General features: G+C 38.0%; 1 protein-coding gene across 1 annotated transcript; it reads left to right on the top strand.

The window, feature by feature from the left end:
- The first annotated feature begins 10930 nt into the window (after positions 1-10930).
- On the top strand, positions 10931-11380 carry LOC131218195 (protein FAR1-RELATED SEQUENCE 1-like). Its single transcript, XM_058212875.1, has one exon. The coding sequence runs from the start codon at positions 10931-10933 to the stop codon at positions 11378-11380; it is 450 nt and encodes a 149-aa protein (XP_058068858.1).
- The last annotated feature ends 11863 nt before the right edge of the window (positions 11381-23243 follow it).

Consider the following 23243-nt stretch of genomic DNA (forward strand, 5'->3'; position numbering starts at 1 on the left):
TGGGCCCTAAAATCATCAAAATCAAATCATAAATCACCCACCGCCGATCTCCTCCTCCTTCTTTCGCCAACATGCTCTAGAGCTCCAAGGAAACGATTTTGATGGTTAAGATGGACTTTGGATGGTAGAGATGGGAAGTAGGAAGGTGGGCCACAAAAGCTCTATCCATGGAGCTTGCTTGGACATTGGAGTCTCATGAGGTTTGCTTGGAAATGAGAGAGAGAGAGAAGTGGTGAGGTGGAGTGATGGGATGAGATGGTATGGTGTTTGTTGACTTGAGGTAAGAAATGAATGAGATGGGTATGGGTTATGTAAGAGAGAGTTGACTTAGGGAATGAGAGAGGGATGGACTTGGTAAGGTTATGTACTTGACATTTATTGAAGGATTGATGTGACCTATCATAGAGATTCTCTCGGAATCCGCAACGCGCGGCGTTTCATCAGAAAAATATGCGGGCCCACATCTCCTGGTTTGGGTATCGGATCGATGCGCTAGTCGCGACATTAGAACCGCGGTGAAGGCGCGATTGCTAGGGTATAAGTTTCGAGTCGAGTCGACTCTGATATGCAGAACTCGGCTTAGGATCGCGCGCAAACATCGGATACAGGTCGAGGGTCGCCGAAATTCGACTGGGAGGACCGCAAAAGCCTACGGAACGGTACAGGCTAGGTATGAGTCTCACAAAGACTCATGAACTAGGCATGGTGGTAAGGAACACTGTGTCCGAGCTGTCGGCCTACGCTAGAGTGACGAGCATCCCCGTAGTAACCAGTGAGTAACTAAGACTCATGAGCCGGGGATAGTGGTATGGGTCACCGTGTCCGAGCTGTCGGCCTATGCTGGGGTAACGAGCCTCCCCATAGTGACCAGTGAGCGTTAATGGAGGTGATAAATCATTATTTGACTGGCCCTCGCCAAATTACCCGGCCGATGATTCTGTGGCAGAGTACCGTTTGAATGACTCGGGCGTGAATGGAATTGGGTGACGAGCCCTTTTCTTTGTGTTTTTGGTTATATGTGACAAGCTCGCATCTCAAAACTGAGTGATCATACTCAGTTTGGGTGACGACCCGTACCGAATTAATCCTCATATATTTAGGTATCATACCATACCTTTAGAATTATTGATTTGTGAGATAAACGGGTGACACCTAAATTTGAATCAATGGACACTAGTAAGGAGTCACTACGTGTGACAACAAGCCAAGTGATCCGAATAAGGACTCGTGACATAACACTGGTATCCTAACTTTGCCAATATGCTGCATGAATGGAACTTAATAATTACTCAGCTAACATGATTATTCATCGCATCGCATTAGTTTAGAATGTGGCGAAACAGGTGTTGAAGTCGCATGTTGAGTAAGTGTTGTCATTTTCGAACCAGGCGGTCGGAATCGCGTGTTAAAGGAGTCTCGAATGGTGAGAGCATGCATCATGTCATATCTTTATATGCGCATTTAAAAAGAGTATTTAGGAAATGTTTGATTTCTTGTTTTATCATTACCTGCGTTGATTGGGTTGATAACATGTGTAACTTAGAACTAATAGAACCATTGAGTTATCTACTCACTCCCACATGGGATGATGTTTTAAAACACCAACCAGTCGTATCATTGATGCAGGTACTAGTGAGACCTCAGACAGGTAGGCTTATATCGGGTTGTGCCAACGCCGTTATATTCTGTAAGATTTGGAATAAACTGAAAACTTTACATTTTAACCATCTTGGGTATGTATATTGTGGCTTGTATAATCCTCGTTAGGGTGGACACTACTTTTCAATTGTACTTTGACTGTTTGCCTTATATTTAATAAATTTTGTTATCTCTGCCTCGCTTTGGTAAGTTGAATTGCACAACTCTGATTATTCATGTGTAGACATAATGTGAATTAGAATGAAGACGCATGTATATTTTATTAAGTTAACACCTGGGAACTTGGGATCGGAATCTATGTACTCGGGTGCCGATTTTCGGAGTGTTACAAATATTGTAATATATGAATTTTTATAATAGAAATATGTTGTAATGGATTAATGGAAGAATGTTGTAATTGATGAATTTTGCAATGAAAGAATGTTGATGAATGTTATAAATGTTGGAATGGATGAATGTGATAAATGTTGGAATAGATGAATGTTGTAATAAATGACTATTGCAATATATGACTATTGTAATTGACTACCGATCCGACAAAAATGGCCATAAATCCTTCGTTACATGTCTGATTTTGGCGATCTTATACTCACTGGAAACATAATTTGATAAAATTTTAAATGGATTTTAAATAATCTCATTTCGATACCATTTGATTTTCCAAAAGTGGGCCCAAATTTCATCATTCATTGTGGATCGCGTATATTCACTATTAGACATCGATCTGATGAAAACGACCAAAACTCCCTCGTTACATGTTCGATTTAGGTAATCTTATAGTTGTTGGAAATATAATTTGATGAGATTTCAAATATATTTAGAATCATGTCATTTGGACATCATTTAATTACCTAAAAGTGAGCCCAAAATTCATTATTCATTTTGGATTGCGGATATTCACTGTGGACCATAGATATTCATTGTTAATATCCACAATTTATAATGAATATCTACGATTTACAATGAATAATAAAATTTGAGATCACTTTTGAATAATCAAATGATATTCAAATGAGGTTATTTTAAAGTCTTTTGAAATTTCATCAAATTCTCTTTCCAACGACTATAAGCTCACCTAAATAAAAAAATATAACAAGAGAGTTATGCCCGTTTTCGTTAGATCAATGGTTGATAGTGAATTAAAGTGAAAAGGGGAGAATCTCCTCCATTCCAAGTTAATTATATCTGGTATGGTGTTTAAAATTTTAAATTAATATTAAAAAAGAAAGTAAAGGATAAATTTAAAAAAGTAAATTTTATATTTTAATTTTATTTAATACAATATACCAAACAGTCGGGTTGAATGAATTTTTATACCGGGTTTACTTGGACTTGGTGCAACTTACCAGATTCAGCCGAATGGGAACTTTTAACACTCTACTCGGGATAAGCGGCGACTCTCAACTCGACACCGGACGAGTATTTTCTAATTATCTGATTAGTTTGTACAGTATGCTGTAACATGGGCCCACCATTTTCTTTTGTTATATCCACTCAGTCTATCAGTTTCACAAGCTCATTCTACGACATAAGCAAAAATATGAGTGACAGAAAACACGCAGGTGAGCCACACCAAAGGAAACTGTTGGGATGAAAATACCCACCGTTGAAACCTTTGTGGGGCTCACAAAGAACTGTAAACGTGACATACGGACTACTCAGTCATCCAAGATGTCAAAATCGGGGTCCACAATAAATGGGCCTTTTACAAAGTCACATTGAAGAATGAATCGTAACCATTCATATGGTGGACGACACAAAATGAACGGTCATAAGGAATATATGTCCACAATAACACCCAATAAACAAATGCCAACAAATCGGAAGATAGGCTGTCCAATCAAATGATTTTACGATACTATCTATCAGTTCTCAATATTTAGACGGTTTGGATTTAGGTACTTGTCTGCCACGTGTACATCCATGATACAACGCCAGCAGCATGTGCGGTCGGATTGAAGTGTACTTTCTTTCTTAGTCGCGAAGGCAACGACTTTCCAAGTCATCGGAGACTCCCACGACAAAGCTGAAAGAATCGAAACACGGCGGAGCCATCTCTCTACGGTACACGTGGCATGATGATATACCAACTGGGTCACGCAGCATCGATGGTCATCTTTCAAAAATCAGGTCAATTGAAGAATCCTAGCCTTTGATTAATTAGAAATTGCATTTCCAAATCGGACGGTTGACTGACTTCATTTTGGCCGACCATCAAATATCCACAAATCACACGATTTGGACGGTTTGATTCCAATTATCTGTGTGCCACGCGTGTAATTTCTCAGGCCTGCATAGCAACCATCACATTCTGTTGGGTCCCACCGTGGATGGAGCATGTCCCCAAAATTTCCTGGTTAAAACATCTCAATGATCAACATCTGACCGTTCAATTCAACTGGAACGAAGAATGTTTAAGATGAGTGGCTAGGATCTCCAAAATGTGGGAGATTTGTGGGACATGGCCCATCTAAGGTGGGGACAACAGACCAGTGTCCGTGATTGCTCAATTACTGACCCACTTCTACCTATTGAACCTACGTAAAATACGCATGCATGGGGTTCTCATATGCTAACGTGTCAAGTGCGTGGGACCTTTGGGCCGTGAAACAGTGGGCCCCACAACGAAGATCGGGCTTTTCCACTCATATCATGCGGAACTCCCTTCATGAAAGGGATGGAAGGTTTGATCCAATGGAGTACACCTTTTGAATGGCTTGGATGCCCTACGGCCTACACACGTGATCCTTGGCACGTGCACCCCGTTGCTTGTGACGCTCACATGCAATGAGCTTGAGGTCTGGGCCCCACCACGAGTAATGCCTTGGATTTAAAATCAGGCCATTCTATTTAGTAAACTGCTGCCCAAGGAGATTGGCTTTGGCTGCATTTCCCTCTTTGAAATGATTTCCTTAGTATCTTTTCTTTCCTTTCCCTACTTTCCTAGGATAGGCTTTGATTGGGTCCTTTCCTTTTTTTCTTTTTTGTTTTTTTCTTTTATTCTTTTTTTCCGAGGAAGCCTGAATATCCATTATCGTGTAAATTTTGCTCCAAGGATGACTGAAGGAGAGTTTTTTTTTTTTTTTTAAATCACGTTTAAAAACTCTTGTAAGAAAAGATCAAAGCACAAAGCAACGAGTAATGCACTATAAAAACAAAACTACAAAAGATGGTACTTCTTACCAATTCCAACAACCCTCGAATCTTCTTTAAAACCTTAGCTATATCCTTAAACCCTTTAGAAATCCATAGAAAGTTCCAATTCTCTCCCTAATCCTGATTGTACTCTCTCTCTCTCTCTCTCTCTCTCTCTCTCTCTCTCTCTCTCTCTCTCTCTCTCTCTCTCTATATATATATATATATATATATATATATATATATATATATATCCCAACTGGAATAAAAAACAATTCATGCACTTACACAAGTCTGCGTGCGCACTCGATGGGACATTCAAATGCATCAACAGACATCAAAGCCTAGTCGATGATATCAAGATCCTTCGATGCCATCGAATAACAACTTCCTTCGAGTAGTATGCCGATGGCATCAACAGACCCTGTTACAGAGAGGTTTAAGAAATTAGACAACAATCTCCACCATGTCTTCAATCTCCAGTCCTCATTGCTCTGTTGCCACCACGACCTCTAATTGTCTTCCATCATAGCTTCACCGTCACTTCTCATTTACACTCTGTCGTTATTAAGGCTTTGCCAAGCCTAGAGAAGTTCTACAGAACTTAAACTTCTTTATTGGAACCACCCTTGTAAGCATGTCAGTCGGATTCACGCTTGTGTATATCTTCTCAAGAGTCATGTCTCCTTTCTCGAGCACCTGTCGGATAAAATGATGATGCACATCTGTTTAGTATGTGAGTAATAAATAGAGTTCTTCGCCAAATTAATCATACTTTTACTATCGCAAATAACTGGCACTGCTTCCTGCTAAAGCCCCAACTGATTTATCATACCCTTCAACCAAACACCTACTTTGAATGCTTCTATTAGCCCCATATACTCAGCTTCGATTATGGAAAGAGTCACCACATACTAAAGCTTCGACATCCATCTAATCACTCCACCAGCTAACACAAGCGAGTAACCGGAAGTCGACCTTCTATTCTCCACACTACCCGCGTAATCTCAATCTACATAGCCTATTAACTTGTCCTATGTTTTTTTAAATGCCAAGACATAGTCCTGCGTACTTTGAATATACATGGAAGTAATCATTCCTTCCAGTGTTGCCTACCGGGATTAGACATGTATCCGTTAACAACACCCACCGCATGTAAAATATCTAGTCTTGTACAGACTATGATATATATCAAGCTATCAACTGCACTCGGATAAGGCACATGAGATATAACTTGCTTTTCTTTATCTGTTTTAGGACATTGTTCAAAAGAAAGCTTAAAATAAACTGTGTGGGAAACACTGACCGGCTTTCCCTTTTTCATCACATACTTCACCAATACCTTCTCAAGGTATTCTACTTGAGATAATCACAGCTTGCTCCTCTTCATGTTTCTGTGTATATTAATATCAAGAACTCTTTTTACAACCCTTAAATCTTTCATCTCAAATATCCTTGATAGATGAGTCTTCAGCATGTCGATCTCAGACATACTATGACTAACGATAAGTACGTCATCAACATATAATATCAAGATAATGAACTTTCCATCACTCAATGTCTTGTAATAAACATAATGATCATACTCACTCCTGGTAAACCTCTAACTCACCATTAATGAATCAAATTTCATGTAACACTGCCTAGACAACTATTTTAGGGCCGTAAAATGACCTCTTCAACCAGCAAACCTTATTATATTATTTGTTTCTTATATTTTAAAATCTTCTGTTTATTTCATGTAAATCTGCTCTTATAATTTCTCATGCAGGAAGGTAGTCTTTACACTTATGTGAATCTAATTACTTCTACATAAAGTCGACACATTCTCTTTGAGTATATCCCTTCGCTACCAGCCTTGCCTTGTACGTATATTATTTCTTCTTAAAGATCCACTTGCACCTGATCGCTTTACGGCCAATAGGAAGCTACACCAACTCCCACATCTTATTCTTATACAGAGAATCCATCTTGTCATGCATTGTTACTTTCTACTTTTCAGCATCAACATCATCAAGAGTTTCATAGAAAGTAGACAGATCCCCCTCATCCATAATGAGGGTAAATGCAATATTTAACTTGTCCCTATGTCTCGCCGGTGATGTATGATCTCTTAGCGGATTCCTTCTCATAGATAGCTACTCCACATATTCCTGTACATCTATCTACGCCTTAGTCTGTGTCTCATCTCTGTCTATCTGAACATCTATAATTGACTTTTCGTCCTCCTTATGTTCATCCTTACGGAATAAGGATCCTTCGTCGAATATGACATCACGACTAAGGATGATTTTCTGTGTGATCTGGTCATATAGCTTGTAACCCTTCACACCACCACTATAGTCAACAAATATGTACTTTTTAGGCTTTTAGTCCAGCTTATCTCTCTTAACTGATAGTACATGAGAGTAAACATCGTAATCAAATACTCACAGTCCCGAGTAGTCTACTTAGTGACCACTCTACACTTCCTTAGGAATTTTAAAATCTATAGCTATAGACTTGGACCGATTCACAAAGTAGCAAGCCGTGTTAACGACATTAGTTAACATTTCCTTACCTAACTCAGCATTACTCATCATGCATCTAGCCCTCTCTAAGAGAGTTTAATTCATCCGCACAACACACTATTTTGCTCAGTGTGCGGCACACTGTTGTAGCTCACAATCCCTTCATCCTTACAAAATCTATTGAATTCTCCGTAAATAAAATCTCCACCGTTATCTCTACAACACTTTAATATGTCACCCTATCTATTTTTGTTTGTACACTACCATCTAGGATTTTACTTTGTGTGGCCAATGATACAGTGATCCAAGCTATTGATACGATGTAACCCACCGACAGTAAGTGCACCAAAATCTTAGCCATTCAAATAGGTCGGCCAAAAATAAACAAGCAAGAAACACATCATCTCAATGGTTAGGCGGTTTGGTTACATGGGTTCGAGTCCTTACCTCATTGGTAGACTTCGAGGAGTTTCAAGACGAGCTCTTGGGTTCGATACCCATAGGCAGTGAAATCCCACTACGGGTGCATGTAAATAAATAAATAAATAAATAAAGGAAAAAAAAAGGAAAAAAGAAAAAAAAGAGGCGGTTTGGTTAGGTAAACCGTCAGCCCCGCATATGCAGACTGATGTACCGTACAAAACCTCAACCAGAATATTCTAGGACGCGGATTTCCTGCGAAAGACACGTGTAGGAACTTCCTGTGAAAGATTACGTGTTCTAATGAAAATACACCATCTGTGTGAGTGACGTGGCAGGATTTAAATCCCGTTAACGGAGTCTCCGTTAACCGTGAGACTCAAGCACACACGGGCATGCCTCTTCGTTTCCTTTTTCGTTTTTTGTTTTTCTCTTTCTTCCCCTTCCCTTTCTTCCTCTCTAAACTGGCAGCTAAAAAAACACTCGCCAAGTTTTTATTTTGGGACACCACACTTTGGTAAGGAGATGATCTAGGACTTGCACATATTCTCCCATTTGAATAGGTAACTATTTAGAGTTTCTTTCCCAAATTTTAGGGATTTTTTTTTTATTATTATTATTTTAAAAAAAAATTCTATTGGAATCCGAAAATGTAAGAATTTATTATTATTTTTTTCACTTTTTCATAGTTTAGGGGCATATAGATTTTTAATTTCATCCGCTAATTGAAATTTGGGGTATGTGATTTCCTTGTTTTGATTTTTCTTCATCTTTTTATTTATGGTTTTCCTTTGGATTTTTTTTTCTTCATTCTACACGAAAACATTAAAGTAGAAAAGTCTGTGCATACATTTACCGCACCATGGGTGGATGATGTGTGGTACCGTGGATTGTCTTCCACCTAAGATGGGTTAGTTTAAAGTCGTCCCCACCTGTAAGTCCTTGCAAGAAGACGACAACCCTCTTTTTAGTTGTTCATGGCCCGTCCAGATTTTAGATCGATGTTATGGATTCTGTGTGTGCAAACTTCAGGTGAAATTAGTATGAGGGCTATCAATGGTCCAAGCTTGGCTTTTGGGCCAAGATTTTGGCACTCTGGCAAACCTATTAGAATGACCTTATTCAAGATACTCATTTACTCATTTTGCTTGGCCCAAGCCTAGTCCATTGATGGCCATATCCAGCACGTGCAAGTGGGGTCAAGCCATAGGATAATGCGTCATGGAACAAGGTTTGGACAATAATTTGTGGCCTATTTAATAAGTGAGTCAGGTTTGGGTTGATCCTAATCCAACCCGAACCCGGCCCATTGCCACCCCTAATCAAGTGAAAGCTCTAAGGATTTTGTGTATATGCATTTGCTATAGGAATATGTACAAGGTGTGCTTACTTTTTTACTTTCATGAATTATTTTATGATTTTTATTCTTGGTTTTGCACTTTCAGTATTTAGATAAATACACTGGCAATTTTGGTTTTTTTTTTTAATGGCACACTGTTACTTTTTCTATTATTATTGCCTTTTTTTTCTAGATTTTTCACTATTGCATATGTGTATCTACATTTATGTTTTGACAATTTTATATTGGTACTAGAGGTAAATGGATGACATGAGTGCCTTGGATAGCCAAGTTTTTCCCCAATCATGTCGAAGATTGGACTTCAATGTTGAAGAGGGTCATCATGTTCAGGAAGCAGTACAGGAAGTTTTGGTTGAGATGGGTGAGAAATTAGATGAACCAAACCTTGGAATAGATTTCAATTCTGAAGAGAGCGTATATGAGTTTTATAATAAATATGTCGAGAAGATAGGGTTTAGTGTTCGAAGATCATCATGTAACAAATCAGATAATGGTATCATGACACAAACAACATTTTGTAACTATAAAGAAGGTCGAAGATAGGAAGATAAACGAACTGATCAGGTAAAGTATCAACGTCCAAATATAAGAACAGGATGTCGAGGAAAAATGACTATTAGGCTTCAGATGAATGGTAGATTCAGTGTCACTAAATTTGTTGTGGAGCATAACCATGAAGTCGTTACACCATCAAAAGTACACATGTTAAGGTCACAACGATGTTTAACTGATGCTCAATCAGCTGTAGCAGATATGGCAAATAATTCAGGCATAATACCATCAGCAACTATGACATTTATGAGCAAGCAAGTTGGAGGCCGAGAGAATTTGGGATACCAACTTGTTGATTACAAAAATTACTTGCGAAAAAAGCAAATGAAAGTGATGGAAAGGGAAGCTGTAGGAGCTATTTTAGAATATTTTACAAAAATGCAAGTAGAGAATCTATTTTTTTTAAAATTCAATACAGGTAAATAAAGATGATCAAATCACTAATATTTTTTGGGCAGATGCAAAGTCAATAATGGATTATAGCTATTTTGGGGATGTGATTTGCTTTGATACTACATACATAATAAATAGTTATGGCCGTCCATTTGCCCCATTTATTGGGGTAAATCATCATAAATAAACAGTCATATTTGGTGCAGCCTTGTTATATGATGAAACAACCGAATCTTTTAAGTGGTTGTTTGAAACTTTTTTAAATGCAATGTCTGGAAAGCAACCAATGACAATCTTAATATATCAATGTGCTGCAATGCGCAATGCAATAGCTGATATGATCCCGAAAACAAACCATTGTCTATTTATCTGGCATATCTACCAAAATGTTGCAAAGCATCTTAGTAATGTATTTCATTGTTCAAAAAGTTTTGAATATGATTTCAGTAGGTGTGTGTATGATTATAAAGAAGAGGAAGAGTTTCTAATTACATGGAATAATATGCTTGAGAAATATGATTTGATGCATAATAAATGGTTACAAGCATTGTTTAAAGAAAGAAACAAATGGGCTTTGGTTTATGGCAAAAATACATTCTGCGCTGATATGAAGAGCACACAATGGAGTGAAAGCATGACTAATATTTTGAAGAAATATTTAAGTTCCAAACACAATCTTTTGTGTTTCTTCACACATTATGAACGAGTTGTAGCTGATCGACGATATTGAGAATTGGAAGCTGATTTCAAAATAAGGCAAACTACCCTAATATTGTATGTTGATGTGGAGATGTTGATAGAAGCAACAAAAGCATACACTCTGAAAGTATTTAAAATGTTTCAAAATGAGTACAAAAAGTTTCTTAGTCATACAATTAATAAAAGTGGTGAATTTGATACAATGTTAGAGTTTCAAGTTGTTCTTAATGACAAAGATGGAGGCCGTCCTGTCAAATTTGACACATCAAACAATACCGTCATATGTAGTTGCAAGAAATTTGAGTTTGTCAGGATACTATGTAGCCATGCACTAAAAGTTCTGGATTATTATAATATAAAGGTGCTTCCTTCCAATTATAATTTGAAGAGATGGCAAAGAGAATCAAAGGTTGGTACTGTGAAGGACCATCTTGGGTTTACCATACAAGGTGATCTTACGATTTCTTTAGGGAAGCGTTATAGCTATTTGTGTTGCAAGTTTATTAAAATTGCTTCAATGACTGCGGAATATGAAGATGCATTTGATTTTGCTGGCAGATATTCAGACAAATTTCATGATGAATTGACAGAGTGTATACAAGGGATCAAGAAACTTCCTTTGATGACATATCAACTAATGATGAAAATGTAGATACTGAAATTGTTTGTCATCAATCGACTGGCAATGAACTGCCAATTATGACATCTCAAATTAATGATGAAAATGTAGATATTGAAAGTGTTCATCATCAACCAATTGATAATGAAGTTACTTTTGTTGATAGTCTCTGCTTGTATACCGTAAGTGGGATTAAAATGAAGCCTAGAATTGTAAGTGATCGCCGTACATTTAAAAATCCTCTAGATAAAGGAAGGAAGAAAAAATCCTGAACCAAATCCATTCAGCTACAAATGAATCAAGAGAGAAATGATTTAACCCAAGCACCAAATATCTTTCAACTTTCTTCATTTCACCCTTCACATTGTCCAAGTGTAATCTCTCAACTAAGCCAAGTCAATCAAGTATTATTGAGATTTTATTTACTAAACTTGTCATAACATTTCTTATCCACATTATTATTTTTTATACTTTGTTTTTCCATACCAAGGTCAAAAAGTTCCTATGGTGAGTCCTTTTGGATTACCGGTGACTTATTATGGGTACCATCAACCTAATATTAACGTATACCAACAAAATTCCTTAAGCATCAGATCTCAGGTAAATTTGTGATTTTTTTAAACTAAAATGTATCATATGTGGTTCTCACAACACATGCTCACGAACTATGATTCTGTTATTTTGTTATTTCTTTGTGAGGGTAGCTTTGTTACTAGCGAGAGTTATTTTGGAGTACCTAGTGGAAGCCATGGACTACTTGGTCATCGTAAGGTGGCAATGAGTTGCATAGTTGGCACTGGTGGATCCATGAATGCACACCATCTGCCCCTTGTGGGTGCCAAACAGGCATCAACTAGTAACAACAAAATCATTTGAGGACCAGCGCCCGCCTAAGGAATGAATTGTTGTAGCATGTATTAATGTTTTTTTTTTCTTGGCACATAAGCTTAAAAATATTTTGACTAATGTGTATGGTTTTGTTTTTGTTCAACATTCTAGTAATTACATATTGAGTTGTTAATTATATTGCAGTTTGGAGGGCTACGGGTTTAATGTCATTGTTAGCTGCATTGTTATTTGGAGGGCAGAATAGTTGTTTTGTGCTATGAATGTATGGGGGATTTCTTGGATGCAGAATATGAGATATTATGCTATGGATGTGTGGGGTCTTTTTGTTGGATGCAAGTCTACCCACCTTTTGCGCATGTTGGATATTTTGTTGAATACGAGGGTAGCCCTTTTCCATTATTTCTTGTTGTAAGATGTGGAGCTTACTATTGGTCCTGTGCTCGGGTTTGTAAGGCTATTCTACTTTAGTTCAGAGGCTGTGTTTTTTTTTTTTTTTTGGGGGGGTGTTTGAGTTTGCCCATTGTTGGTTAGACTGATAGTTTGTGTGGCAGCTTTGTCAAGGCTGTCTGAGTGCTTAGACCTCTCACCTATTGTCTTATTTTGTTTGTTTATGTTATTTCTATATACCTCTCTTCCATATAATAGTGATGGTTTCCTTTTATTTTTGTAGAGCTTGCCTAAATAGATGTATAGGTTATTTTTTGTGTGAAAAGAATGTTATACAGGGAAGGAAAAAAAACAAAGGAAAATTTAGTTGTCATTCACTTGGTAGGTGTATGTTATGGTTCTTTTGAGTGTGTTGTGGGCTTGGTTTCATGAAAGCCAGTTGTTGTTGTTTTTTTTTTTTTTTTAATTCATTTATGTTAGTTGGTGTGATTAATGACATTTGAATCACTGGGATATGGAACTCTTTCAAATCCTAATTGAACTCTTGGGTTGTTGTGTTTTACATTCTAATATTGTATTAGAAGCTTCATCAGTTTCTATACAAAGATAACACAGTGAAGAATCTGAGCGTGCTACCCAGATGAGTGGCTCATTTAACACATGTTGTGAAAATAAGATGTGAAATAAGACCATCAGATTATGCAACTAGCACTTGGAACACCAAACCCTTGCACGCATGTAAATTAGGGGGGCTCTTTTTCTCACATGCACCAATGTGTGACAACGTGTGTGGGATATGAGCCCATTCATGAAGTGCAAGCACAAATATTGTTATAAATAATACAGAATTATAATATTTCTGTAAAATATGGAACCTGAAAAATCAAAATGATCTATACTAAGGACAGGCTGAAGCACGTCTGAGACGCTATCCTTAAAGCGTTATTTGCCCCTTCTCAAAAGATTGAGTATGCTGATAGGTTACAGGTAAACCACTTCTAGGATACGACGAGCCTAATGTGGGTCTGCGTTCAGCAAACATGAAGGCCCACTAATGGAACTCTGTTACCCAGTCGGGCAGAAATACATAAAAAGGAAAAAATCCTAGAATAAGAAAGAAGAGAAGAAGAATATTTGGAACTTAGACCACTGCACTGGTCTATTTTTTACTGATCTTCAGCAGCTACTGGTTCAGATGAACGTTCTAGACCACTCTTCTAGTCTAATTCTCAAGCAATGGTTCAGATGAACCTTGCTATACTACTGGAATTACTGTTGTATATGAGAAGAGTAACTTAGGCTTAGTTCGTATGGATCTGCTGGAGTGGGTTGAGAGATGGTTTGGAAACCTATCTAGGCCCTCCTTTTATAGGCTACGGGGGCTGGGGGTTATGGTCTAGGAAAGTAAATCCCATGACCGTTTTCTAGCTGTTGGAGAAAACTAACCGTTTTATGGTCATTTTCTGACTGTTGTGCATGGTCATTAATCTGCTACATGCTGACTATTGTGACACAGCAGCTAGTTGTTTTCTAGCTGTTGGGCTAGCCATGCAATAGTTTCTGCATAACTCCTGCAATCAAGTCCATAGTTGTTACACATTTATGCAACAACTATATTTCCAGCCTCTATATATTTAGAGGGACTCTCATTCAGTCCTCTAGATTTTCATCCAACCATCTATCTGCCTTAGCCACTTAGTCGCACTACGACTCACACACGTCTCGCTCCGGTTCGCTTAAGGTCACGAAGAAGAGACCCTCTACGACATGATGCGGACGTGCGAAGTGCAAAGTACACCACTAGCGCCTCTACCGCCACACTGCCTCACATGCCCTTGCCCTCGCACTGAGCTCGTGCCCGAGACCTAGTCCGAGCCCGAGCCTGTGCCCGAGCTCGAGCGCGCGCGGGTGTTCCAATGCTACGCACTGGAATACGTAAGTTCCATTCTCTTTTGTACCATGTAGGTAAGTATCATAATACTCTACCACTCTCATATAAAGTACTTTTTCTTCTTCTCTTTTTCCAATGTGGGACTATTCCCAAAAAACTCATAAAACGGTGTTTTTCCAAACAATTTTATATATATATTACATATTATTTTTTATTATTAAAATATATTTTATTAAAATCAATATTTTTTACAACAATCCCCCACTTGGTTTTTTAAAAATATATTTTCTCGATTAAACATTTCTGCTAGAATAATCAGCTTATATTCATAAAGAAAGATATCTTTCGACTTTAATCTTTCTTTAGTGTAAGTATCTCAAAACTCTATCGAAATGACTGGTAGCCGCAGCGTTGAACCAGTTATTCCTAGATAACAGAGTCAGAGAAACCACACACATATTCATTGTGTTTGTTAGAGTTCTCACAATCTTGCTCAACACATTTAATGGCCATGTGCTTATCCTAATTCGTGAACGATCCCAAGAGAAAACTCCTAACTCTCGTGAGAAACGGCACCATCTCTATGTTCATATAGGTGAAATCCTTCTAGTGTCTTTGTTACTATAAGACACTTGTCCTTTAGACTGAATTTCATTAAGAGTTCTAAGACTCAATCCTTTATCGTAACGCTCAGCACTTATCTATTATGGATGAGGTTATAAAATTTAGTACTGAAAACTTTTCACATATCAGTGACTTGTTCTTACCTATTAAACTCAAAATCAGGAATTTTCTAACTTTAGGTTGGTTTCCGTCATTGGTGGAACTTTGGTTGAAGAGTTTCAACCTCATCCCTCTAGATATAGCCTTTACTACCTCTCTCGGTAGAGGTTTAATAAAAGGGTCTACAAGATTATTGCTTGATTTCACATAGGAAATAGTAATGATTCCATCTCGAATCAATTGTCTGACATAATCATGTCTAAGACTAATATGTCTAGACTTACCATTATAAGTGGCGCTATAGGCGGCTTCACTATCACAATGTAGTGACACAGGCGATATAGGCTTTACACAGAATATGATTTCTAATAGAAGATCCCTTAGCCACTCAGCCTCTTTGCCTGTTGCAGCCAGAGTTATGAATTCAGACTCCATAGTCGAGTACGTTATGCAAGTCTGTTTCTTGGATCTCCAAGATACAGCTGCACCTCCCAGGGTGAACACCCACCCTGTAGTAAACTTATTGTCCCCCGCACTTGATATTCAACTCGCATCGGTATATCCTTCCAATATGGTAGGAAACTCTGAATAAAATAGTTCTAAGTCTTTAGTTGCTTTTAAGTAACCAAAGTCTACTAATTGCATTCTAGTGTTCAGTACTGGGGTTAATAGTAAACCTACTAAGTTTACTTACAACATATGTAATATCAGGTCTAGTGCATTGCATAGCATACATAAGACTCCCTATAGCACTCGCATATTCTAATTGTGTAACTGTTCTTCCAGTATTTTCATTTAGTTTGATACTTGGATCAAATGGGATTTTTGCTTCCTTTATATTTAGACGGTTAAACTTGTTTAGTATTTTCTTAATATAATGAGATTGACACAAAGCATAACCCCCACAATGTTTTTTAACTTTGATACCTAGAATGGTATCAACTTGTCCAAGATCCTTCATTTTGAATACGGAAGATAGAAACCTCTTTGTTTCAGTCACACCTTCTATTTTATTACTTATTATTAACATGTCATCAACATATAGACAAATAATAATGATACAACTACTATCTACTTTAGAGTATATGCATTTGTCAACTACATTATGCATGAAACCATGAGATAGTATTTTGGAATCAAACTTCTCATGCCACTGTTTTGGTACTTGTTTTAATCCATACAAAGATTTAACTAATCTACATACTTTGTTTTCATTTCATAGTAGAACGAAACCTTCAAGTTGTTCCATGTATACCTCCTCATTAAGGTCACCATTCAGGAATGCAGTCTTTACATCCATTTGGTAAATGTGAAGATGATGTATGAAAGCTAGCGCAAATAATATCCTAATGGATGTTATCCTAGCTATAGGAGAGTGTGTCAAAGTAATTTATCCCTTCTTTTTGTCTAAAACCCTTAGCTACTAGTCGAGTTTTAAAGGTTTGGATAGTCCCATCAGTGTGATATTTCTTCCTAAATACTCACTTACAACCTATGGGTCTAGAACCTGGAGATAAGTTTACTAGTTCTCATGTTTGATTTGATAGTATAAATTCCATTTCATAGTTTATAGCTTCTTTCCAGAAAGCTGAGTCTTTAGAGGATACAACATCTTTATATGTTTTAAGATCATCTTCTATAGTCATCACTATAGGTATTTTTCTTATAACATTTTCTCTATCTCCTTCTACAAGATGGAAAATGATGCGTTGTGATTGTATGTAGTCATCTCCTAGACTCTTCTCTATTCTTGTCCTTTGACTCCTACGAGTTTCAACGGGAGCTTCCACTATTTATGGATCTGTGCTATCTGGTTCTCTATTAGGAGTTTGGATTTCATTATCCTTTAACTCCAAGGATAGTGAGTTCTCAAAGAACTCAACGTCTCTTGATTCTATTATTGTATTAGACTCTATGTCTAGTAGTTTATAAGCTTTACTATTTTGTGCATACCCTACGAATGAGTACTTAATAGCTCTTGGTCCTAACTTAGATCTTTTTGTATCCGGGGTTCTGCAATATGCAAGACACCCCCACACTTTTAGATATTACCTCTTCATGTTTCATATGGAGATTTTTTAAATTTTTTAAATGGAATTTTGTTTAGAATATGACACGCTGCAAGCAGTGCCTCACCCCATAGACTTAGTGGCAACTTTGCTCTGGTTAGCATTGAGTTGACCATTTCTACTAATGTTCTATTCTTCCATTCAGCTATTCCATTTTGTTGAAGTGTGTATGGTGCTGTATATTGATGTATCAGTCCATGTTCTTCATAGAAGTTATTAAATTTATTTGAGAAGTATTCTCCTCCTCTATCGCTATGGAGAATTTTTATCTTCATATTTAGTTGATTCTCTACTTCTGCTTTATATATTTTAAACATGCTCAATGCTTCATCTTTGCTCTTTAATAGATAAACATACACATCTAGAACAATCATCTATAAAGGTTATAAAGTACCATTTACCTTCACGAGTAAGAATGCCGTTTAACTCACAGCTATCACTGTGCACAAGATCAAATACTTGAGACAATCTTTCAACACTTGGAAAAAGTTTCTTCGTCATTTTGGATCGTATGCACACTTTACATTTTTCAGTTTTATTATCTATGTATGAGATTAAACCATTCTTAGCCATAAACTTCAAGGTACTATACCCTATATGGGCTAGTCTATCATGCCACAGTCCAACAGATTCAACCATATACGTAGAAGTGTTACTTTCATTTAGAGAAAACTTGACCATTCCGTTATAAGCATATCCCTTTCCGAAAAAATTCTCAATCTTAGACAGAATCAGTTTACCTGACTCGCACAGCACCCTTACAGCTGATTTTCCCAGAAGATCCCCAGAAACTAAGTTTCGCCCTCATGTCTGGGACGTGCAGTACATTAGTCAGAATCACTTTCTTCGCAGAGGTGAATATCAGTTTGACAGTTCCTTTGCCGATGACCTTCAATTGGACCTCATTACCCATTTGGACTTCTTGACTATAGGTCAATTCCTCATAGGTTTTGAAGGCTAATTTGTCGTAGCACACATGTATTGTAGCGATAGTATCATACCACCAACCTGGAACTTTTCCTTGGATGGTATTCACCTCAGTGATCATAGCCACAATATCGCCTTCTTCTACTGCACTTGTCTCTTTTTTTGATTTACGATATCGGCATATTCAAGCATAGTGCCCGGATTTCCCACAGACATGGCATGAGCCTTTAAACTTTTCGTTCTTTTTTTGAGCATTTTTCTTGAATTTTTCATTATTGGGTTTTAGGGAATCATCCTTCTCGGGATTCTTGTTATTAGTGTTTTCTACTGCATGTACCTTGGACGAGGCATTCCCGTTATTATTCTTTCTGTCGCGGTTACGGAATTCTTCCTCAATTCTGAGGTATTTGTGGATTTGTTACAGTGTGTAATCCTCAATTTTATGCAGCAACTTCTTTCTATAGTCTTTCCACATCGGTGGCAATTTAGCGATTATAGCCTCAACTTGGAATGATTCAGGAAGATCGATTTTGATTGCTTTGATTTTGTTTACTATTAGCTGCAGTTCTTAGATTTGGTGCAGCAGTGGTTTATTATCTACCATGTTGAAGTCAAAATACCTGACGATGAGAAATTTATTGGTACCTTCTTCTTTAGCCTTGTATTTGAACTCCAAAGCAGCCCAGATCTCCTTTGCTGATGACGTCTGTTGGTACAGATCATACAGGTGGTCGGAGAGCGCATTCAGAATATGTCCTCTATATAAGAGTTCGTCTTCAGCTCGTTTGGTGCCGGAAGCCACCTGTTCAGGTGTGTCTGTGTCAGATGCTTCAGGTAGTGCTTGCAGATTTGGATCTAATATGTCATAGATCTTCAGCGCCGTCAGAAGAAATTTCATCTTGTCTTGCCAACTTATAAAATTGGTTCCATCGAACCGATCAAGATGTATCAAGTCCTGATTCATCAGCTTGATGGATGAAACACTGTCATCATCCATTACAAATAACGCTTTAAGATTGTTATAAATAATACAGAATTATAATATTTTTGTAAAATATAGAACCTGGAAAATCAAAATGATCTATACTAAGGATAGGCTGAAGCATGTCTGAGACGCTATCCTTAAAGCGTTATTTACCCCTACTCAAAAGATTGAGTATGCTGATAGGTTACAGGCAAACCACTTTTAGGATACAACGAGCCTAATGTGAGTCTGCATTCAGCAAACACGAAGGCCCACTAATGGAACTCTGTTACACAGTCTGGCAGAAATACATAAAAAGGAAAAAATCCCAGAAGAAGAAAGAAGAGAAGAAGAATATTTTGAACTTAGACCACTGCACTGGTCTGTTTTTTACTGATCTTCAACAACTACTGGTTCAGATGAACATTCTAGACCACTCTTCTGGTCTAATTCTCAAGCAATGGTTCAGACGCACCTTGCTATACTACGGGAATTACTACTGTATATGAGAAGAGTGACTTAGGCTTAATTCATATGGGTCTGCTGGAGTGGGTTGAGAGATGATTTGGAAACCCATCTAGGCCCTCCTTTTATAGGCTCTGGTGGCTGGGGGTTATGGTCCAGGGAAATAAATCACATGGTCGTTTTCTAGCTGTTGGAGAAAACTATCCGTTTTATGGCCTCACATGCCCACACTACTAAAAAAACGAGCAAAGGCTACGGATGATTGGAGTCTTTACCTACGGATATAAATCATAGCTATATTACTATGGATTAAATCCGTAGCTAAAGACTCCAATCATCCGTAGCCTTTGCTCGTATTGATGGTCTCTTAGAAGTTCTATGGGGGGCCCACCACAATTTTTGTGTTCAATCTAAGCCGTCCATCCATTTTGAAAAATCATTTTAATGTGTTAGCTCAAAAATTAGATAAAGTTAAAGCTTAAGTAGACCACACCATAGGAAACAATGGAGATTAAGTGCCTTTGGTTGATTTGTGTGTGGTCCATGTGAGTCTTCCATTTACCACATTTTTTGGGATAAATCCCTAAATAATTCTTTGAATTGAATGGAAGGCATAGATAAATGACATAAATCATGGTGGGCCACACGGAGCCCCTAACATGACCGTTCATCTCAATTTGGCGGCCACACGCACAAAAAACAAAAGAGCCCGCCCGCTACATTTTTCATTCTCGCGCCCACTTCTCTCTCTATCTTCTCTTGCTCCTTTCTCACTATCTTCTCCCCACTTCTCTCTCTCGCTCCCTGCCTATCCTCGACTGCGTGAGGGACTCGTTCGGACGACTCCACTTCTCTCTCTTTCCCTGCCCATCCTCGACTGCGAGGTATTTCTCTCTCTCTCTCTCTCAATCTCTCTCAATCTCAATGTTGATTTATGAATTTGGGGATTTAGTAATTTGTAGATTTCCAATTCGAATATGGACCCTCATTTAGGGATTTGGGGATTTTAGGGCTTACAGATTTGAATGTGGATCCTAAATTTAAGTTTTTCTAATTTTACAAATTGGGGATTTGGGGATTTTAGGATTTTGTTTCATGGGCCATGGATATTGTGAAGAAAACATTGATGGACCTTTTAGATTATGAAGAGAATGTTAAATCAATGGTTTTATCGAATTCCGAGAACATCAAACGGTCAATAGCAAGTTTTTTTCAGCATCTGCATACTCACGCATTAAAGCACTCTCTCACTATCCAGTTCTATGCTTGCCTGTTCAGAACTCGCAATGGTTTCCACCAGTTTTCCATCTGATTCCATGGCCTTCTCATTTGGAACAGCATCGATCCCAGTAGCTGGATCGATATTTTTGCATTTCGTGTCTCCACCCACATCTGATGTAGAATGAGTGGCCACTTGAATTTGATCAACCTCATCGGTCATCACCTTTTCTATGTTCCCTACAGCTGTTTGAGTCTAATTAACCTCATCCATCGCTTTCTCGTCCATCTCCATCACAGCCAAGTTACCACCGTCTCCTGCAGCAGCTGTCAGGGGATGACCAACTTTCTTGATGGGAAGAGCATCTGGATTTTGGCCTTCTAAAACAGAGGAATGATCCTCAACCAGTAACTTGGATTCGACATAACTATTACTATTTGCTGCAGTATGTTCTTCACCTACAGCTTCAACATGGTTTCCTAAATCACAAGCTTTATCTTCCTCTCTAACTTGAACATCATTTCTAGAATCACCTGCTGGATGATCAACTGGCATCTTCTCTTCCCTAGTCATTGAATTCAGAATGACAGTCCCATCAAGACCCATGTCAGCTTGAAAAGGAATAGAGGGATTTTCGACCAAAGCACCTATCAGGTTGTCGCTACTCCCAATAGGGAACTGATCTCCACTAGCATTAATCTCTTTGTGATTCTCACTGTCTAACAGAGTCACCTTTTCCTCATTCACAGTGGCAGCACCATTATCGGACAGGCTCATATTCATGCTAGTAACAAACACGAAATTCAAATTTAGACCGAGTAACACGGACCTTGTTAATTCCACAAGCGTACACATAGCCTCTCTACAAGCTGCCACATCTCTCAAATTCGCATGTGTGCCAAACAAGAAATCCCCCATCAGGTGGGCTTGCTCATTTATATGCTCTGTCACCAAAATAGGCATGTACCCCATCGGGTACACTAGTCTATGAAACAAATGGATGACTAGAAAGAAAGATATTCGGCCAAGTTTCTTCGGTCATCTATTTGTTAGGTACACTTTGCATAGCCCACATGAAAACTACAGCTTGATCTTTTCACGAGGGAATATACACACAGGGCCTGCTTGATGGAATGCTTGGATTCTTGCATGCATATGCCACATTAGTATATGTGATCGCTTGTAGAGAAACTGATAGATGGTTTGGATCTCAAGCATGTACCACAATCCATAATGGTACTATGTGGCTTCTAAAGTTGCTGGGATATACAAGCATTACAAGGATACAAATGATGATTCTGTGGATTTTCTTGCTTTCTTTTTTATTTGTGATGTATGCATTTCCATTCCCCAACTTCTTAGAGGGCATTAATGCAATCTTCTCTTAGGCACTTCACAAATAACCAAATTGTGGAAATTCATCAACCATGAATTTGTATATCTGCATCCAGACTGTCCACATCTTGTGCTCATAGTTGATAGAAAGTAAGCTAAATATTACATCCATCAAATGATTCGAACCATCCATTTTGTGGTTGATGTCATACTTGGGCAGAGTGTTGGACCATGTAAACCAACAATATCTTTGCATCAATACCATGGAGTTTAATAAACTAAATGCGTACCAAGAGATGTTGGGTCGTTGTTGAATCTTGAGGAGGCTCAGAGGCTTGTTCTTGCTCGCCTTCTCTCCCTTTACATCATTTTCAAGATAGGGAAGAAGTGGAAGACATAAGAGATGCTTGGGGACCAACACTTCTATATACAGGGGACTCTTAAGAACATTGAGCCCATCAAGGTTCCTTAGCCCTCAAGTCTCTATGCTTCTAGAATGCCCACACTTGCTAAGACCCCACCACATGAGTGTCTATGATCAGCCCATATAATGTAGGATATGATCAAATCATAGAGCCAACAAACATGCTCATTAGTTAAGATCCAACAACTTGGTTCAATCTATTTAATCAAATCATTGATCTATGATGGCCCACTAAACAGACAATAGTCTTACATTCTCCTCTTGAGCCACATAGATTGATGCTTTACTTGTAAAAATGAGTTAGGTGTTAACTGACAATAGTCTTGGTATTGATTCCCTAGTGGGGGTGGCTAACAGTGAAGTGTTAACTGACAGTGGGGTGTACTAACAAGCTATAAAAAAAGTAAAATTTTAAAAAAAAAAAAAGAGTTTGGAAATTATTATTATTTTTATTCAATTTTCTCATACCATGGAGGAATCCAGGCCATTTTAGGATGCAGTCCCAAAACTCAATCAGATCCAAATCTAAAGTGAAACACACTACAGGAAACAATGTTGATCTAATGCCCACCATTAGAAACTACCTTTGGGCCCAACGTAATTTTATTTGCCATCCAACCTATTGATAAGGTCAAAGAGACCT

This window comes from Magnolia sinica, chromosome 11 (assembly GCF_029962835.1).
Source record: "Magnolia sinica isolate HGM2019 chromosome 11, MsV1, whole genome shotgun sequence".
Classification (NCBI taxonomy): Eukaryota; Viridiplantae; Streptophyta; class Magnoliopsida; order Magnoliales; family Magnoliaceae; genus Magnolia; species Magnolia sinica.

What these genes read in the sequence shown, in the direction of transcription:
- LOC131218195 (XM_058212875.1), top strand. Translation starts at nt 10,931, where the DNA reads ATGTTAGAGTTTCAAGTTGTTCTTAATGACAAAGATGGAGGCCGTCCT.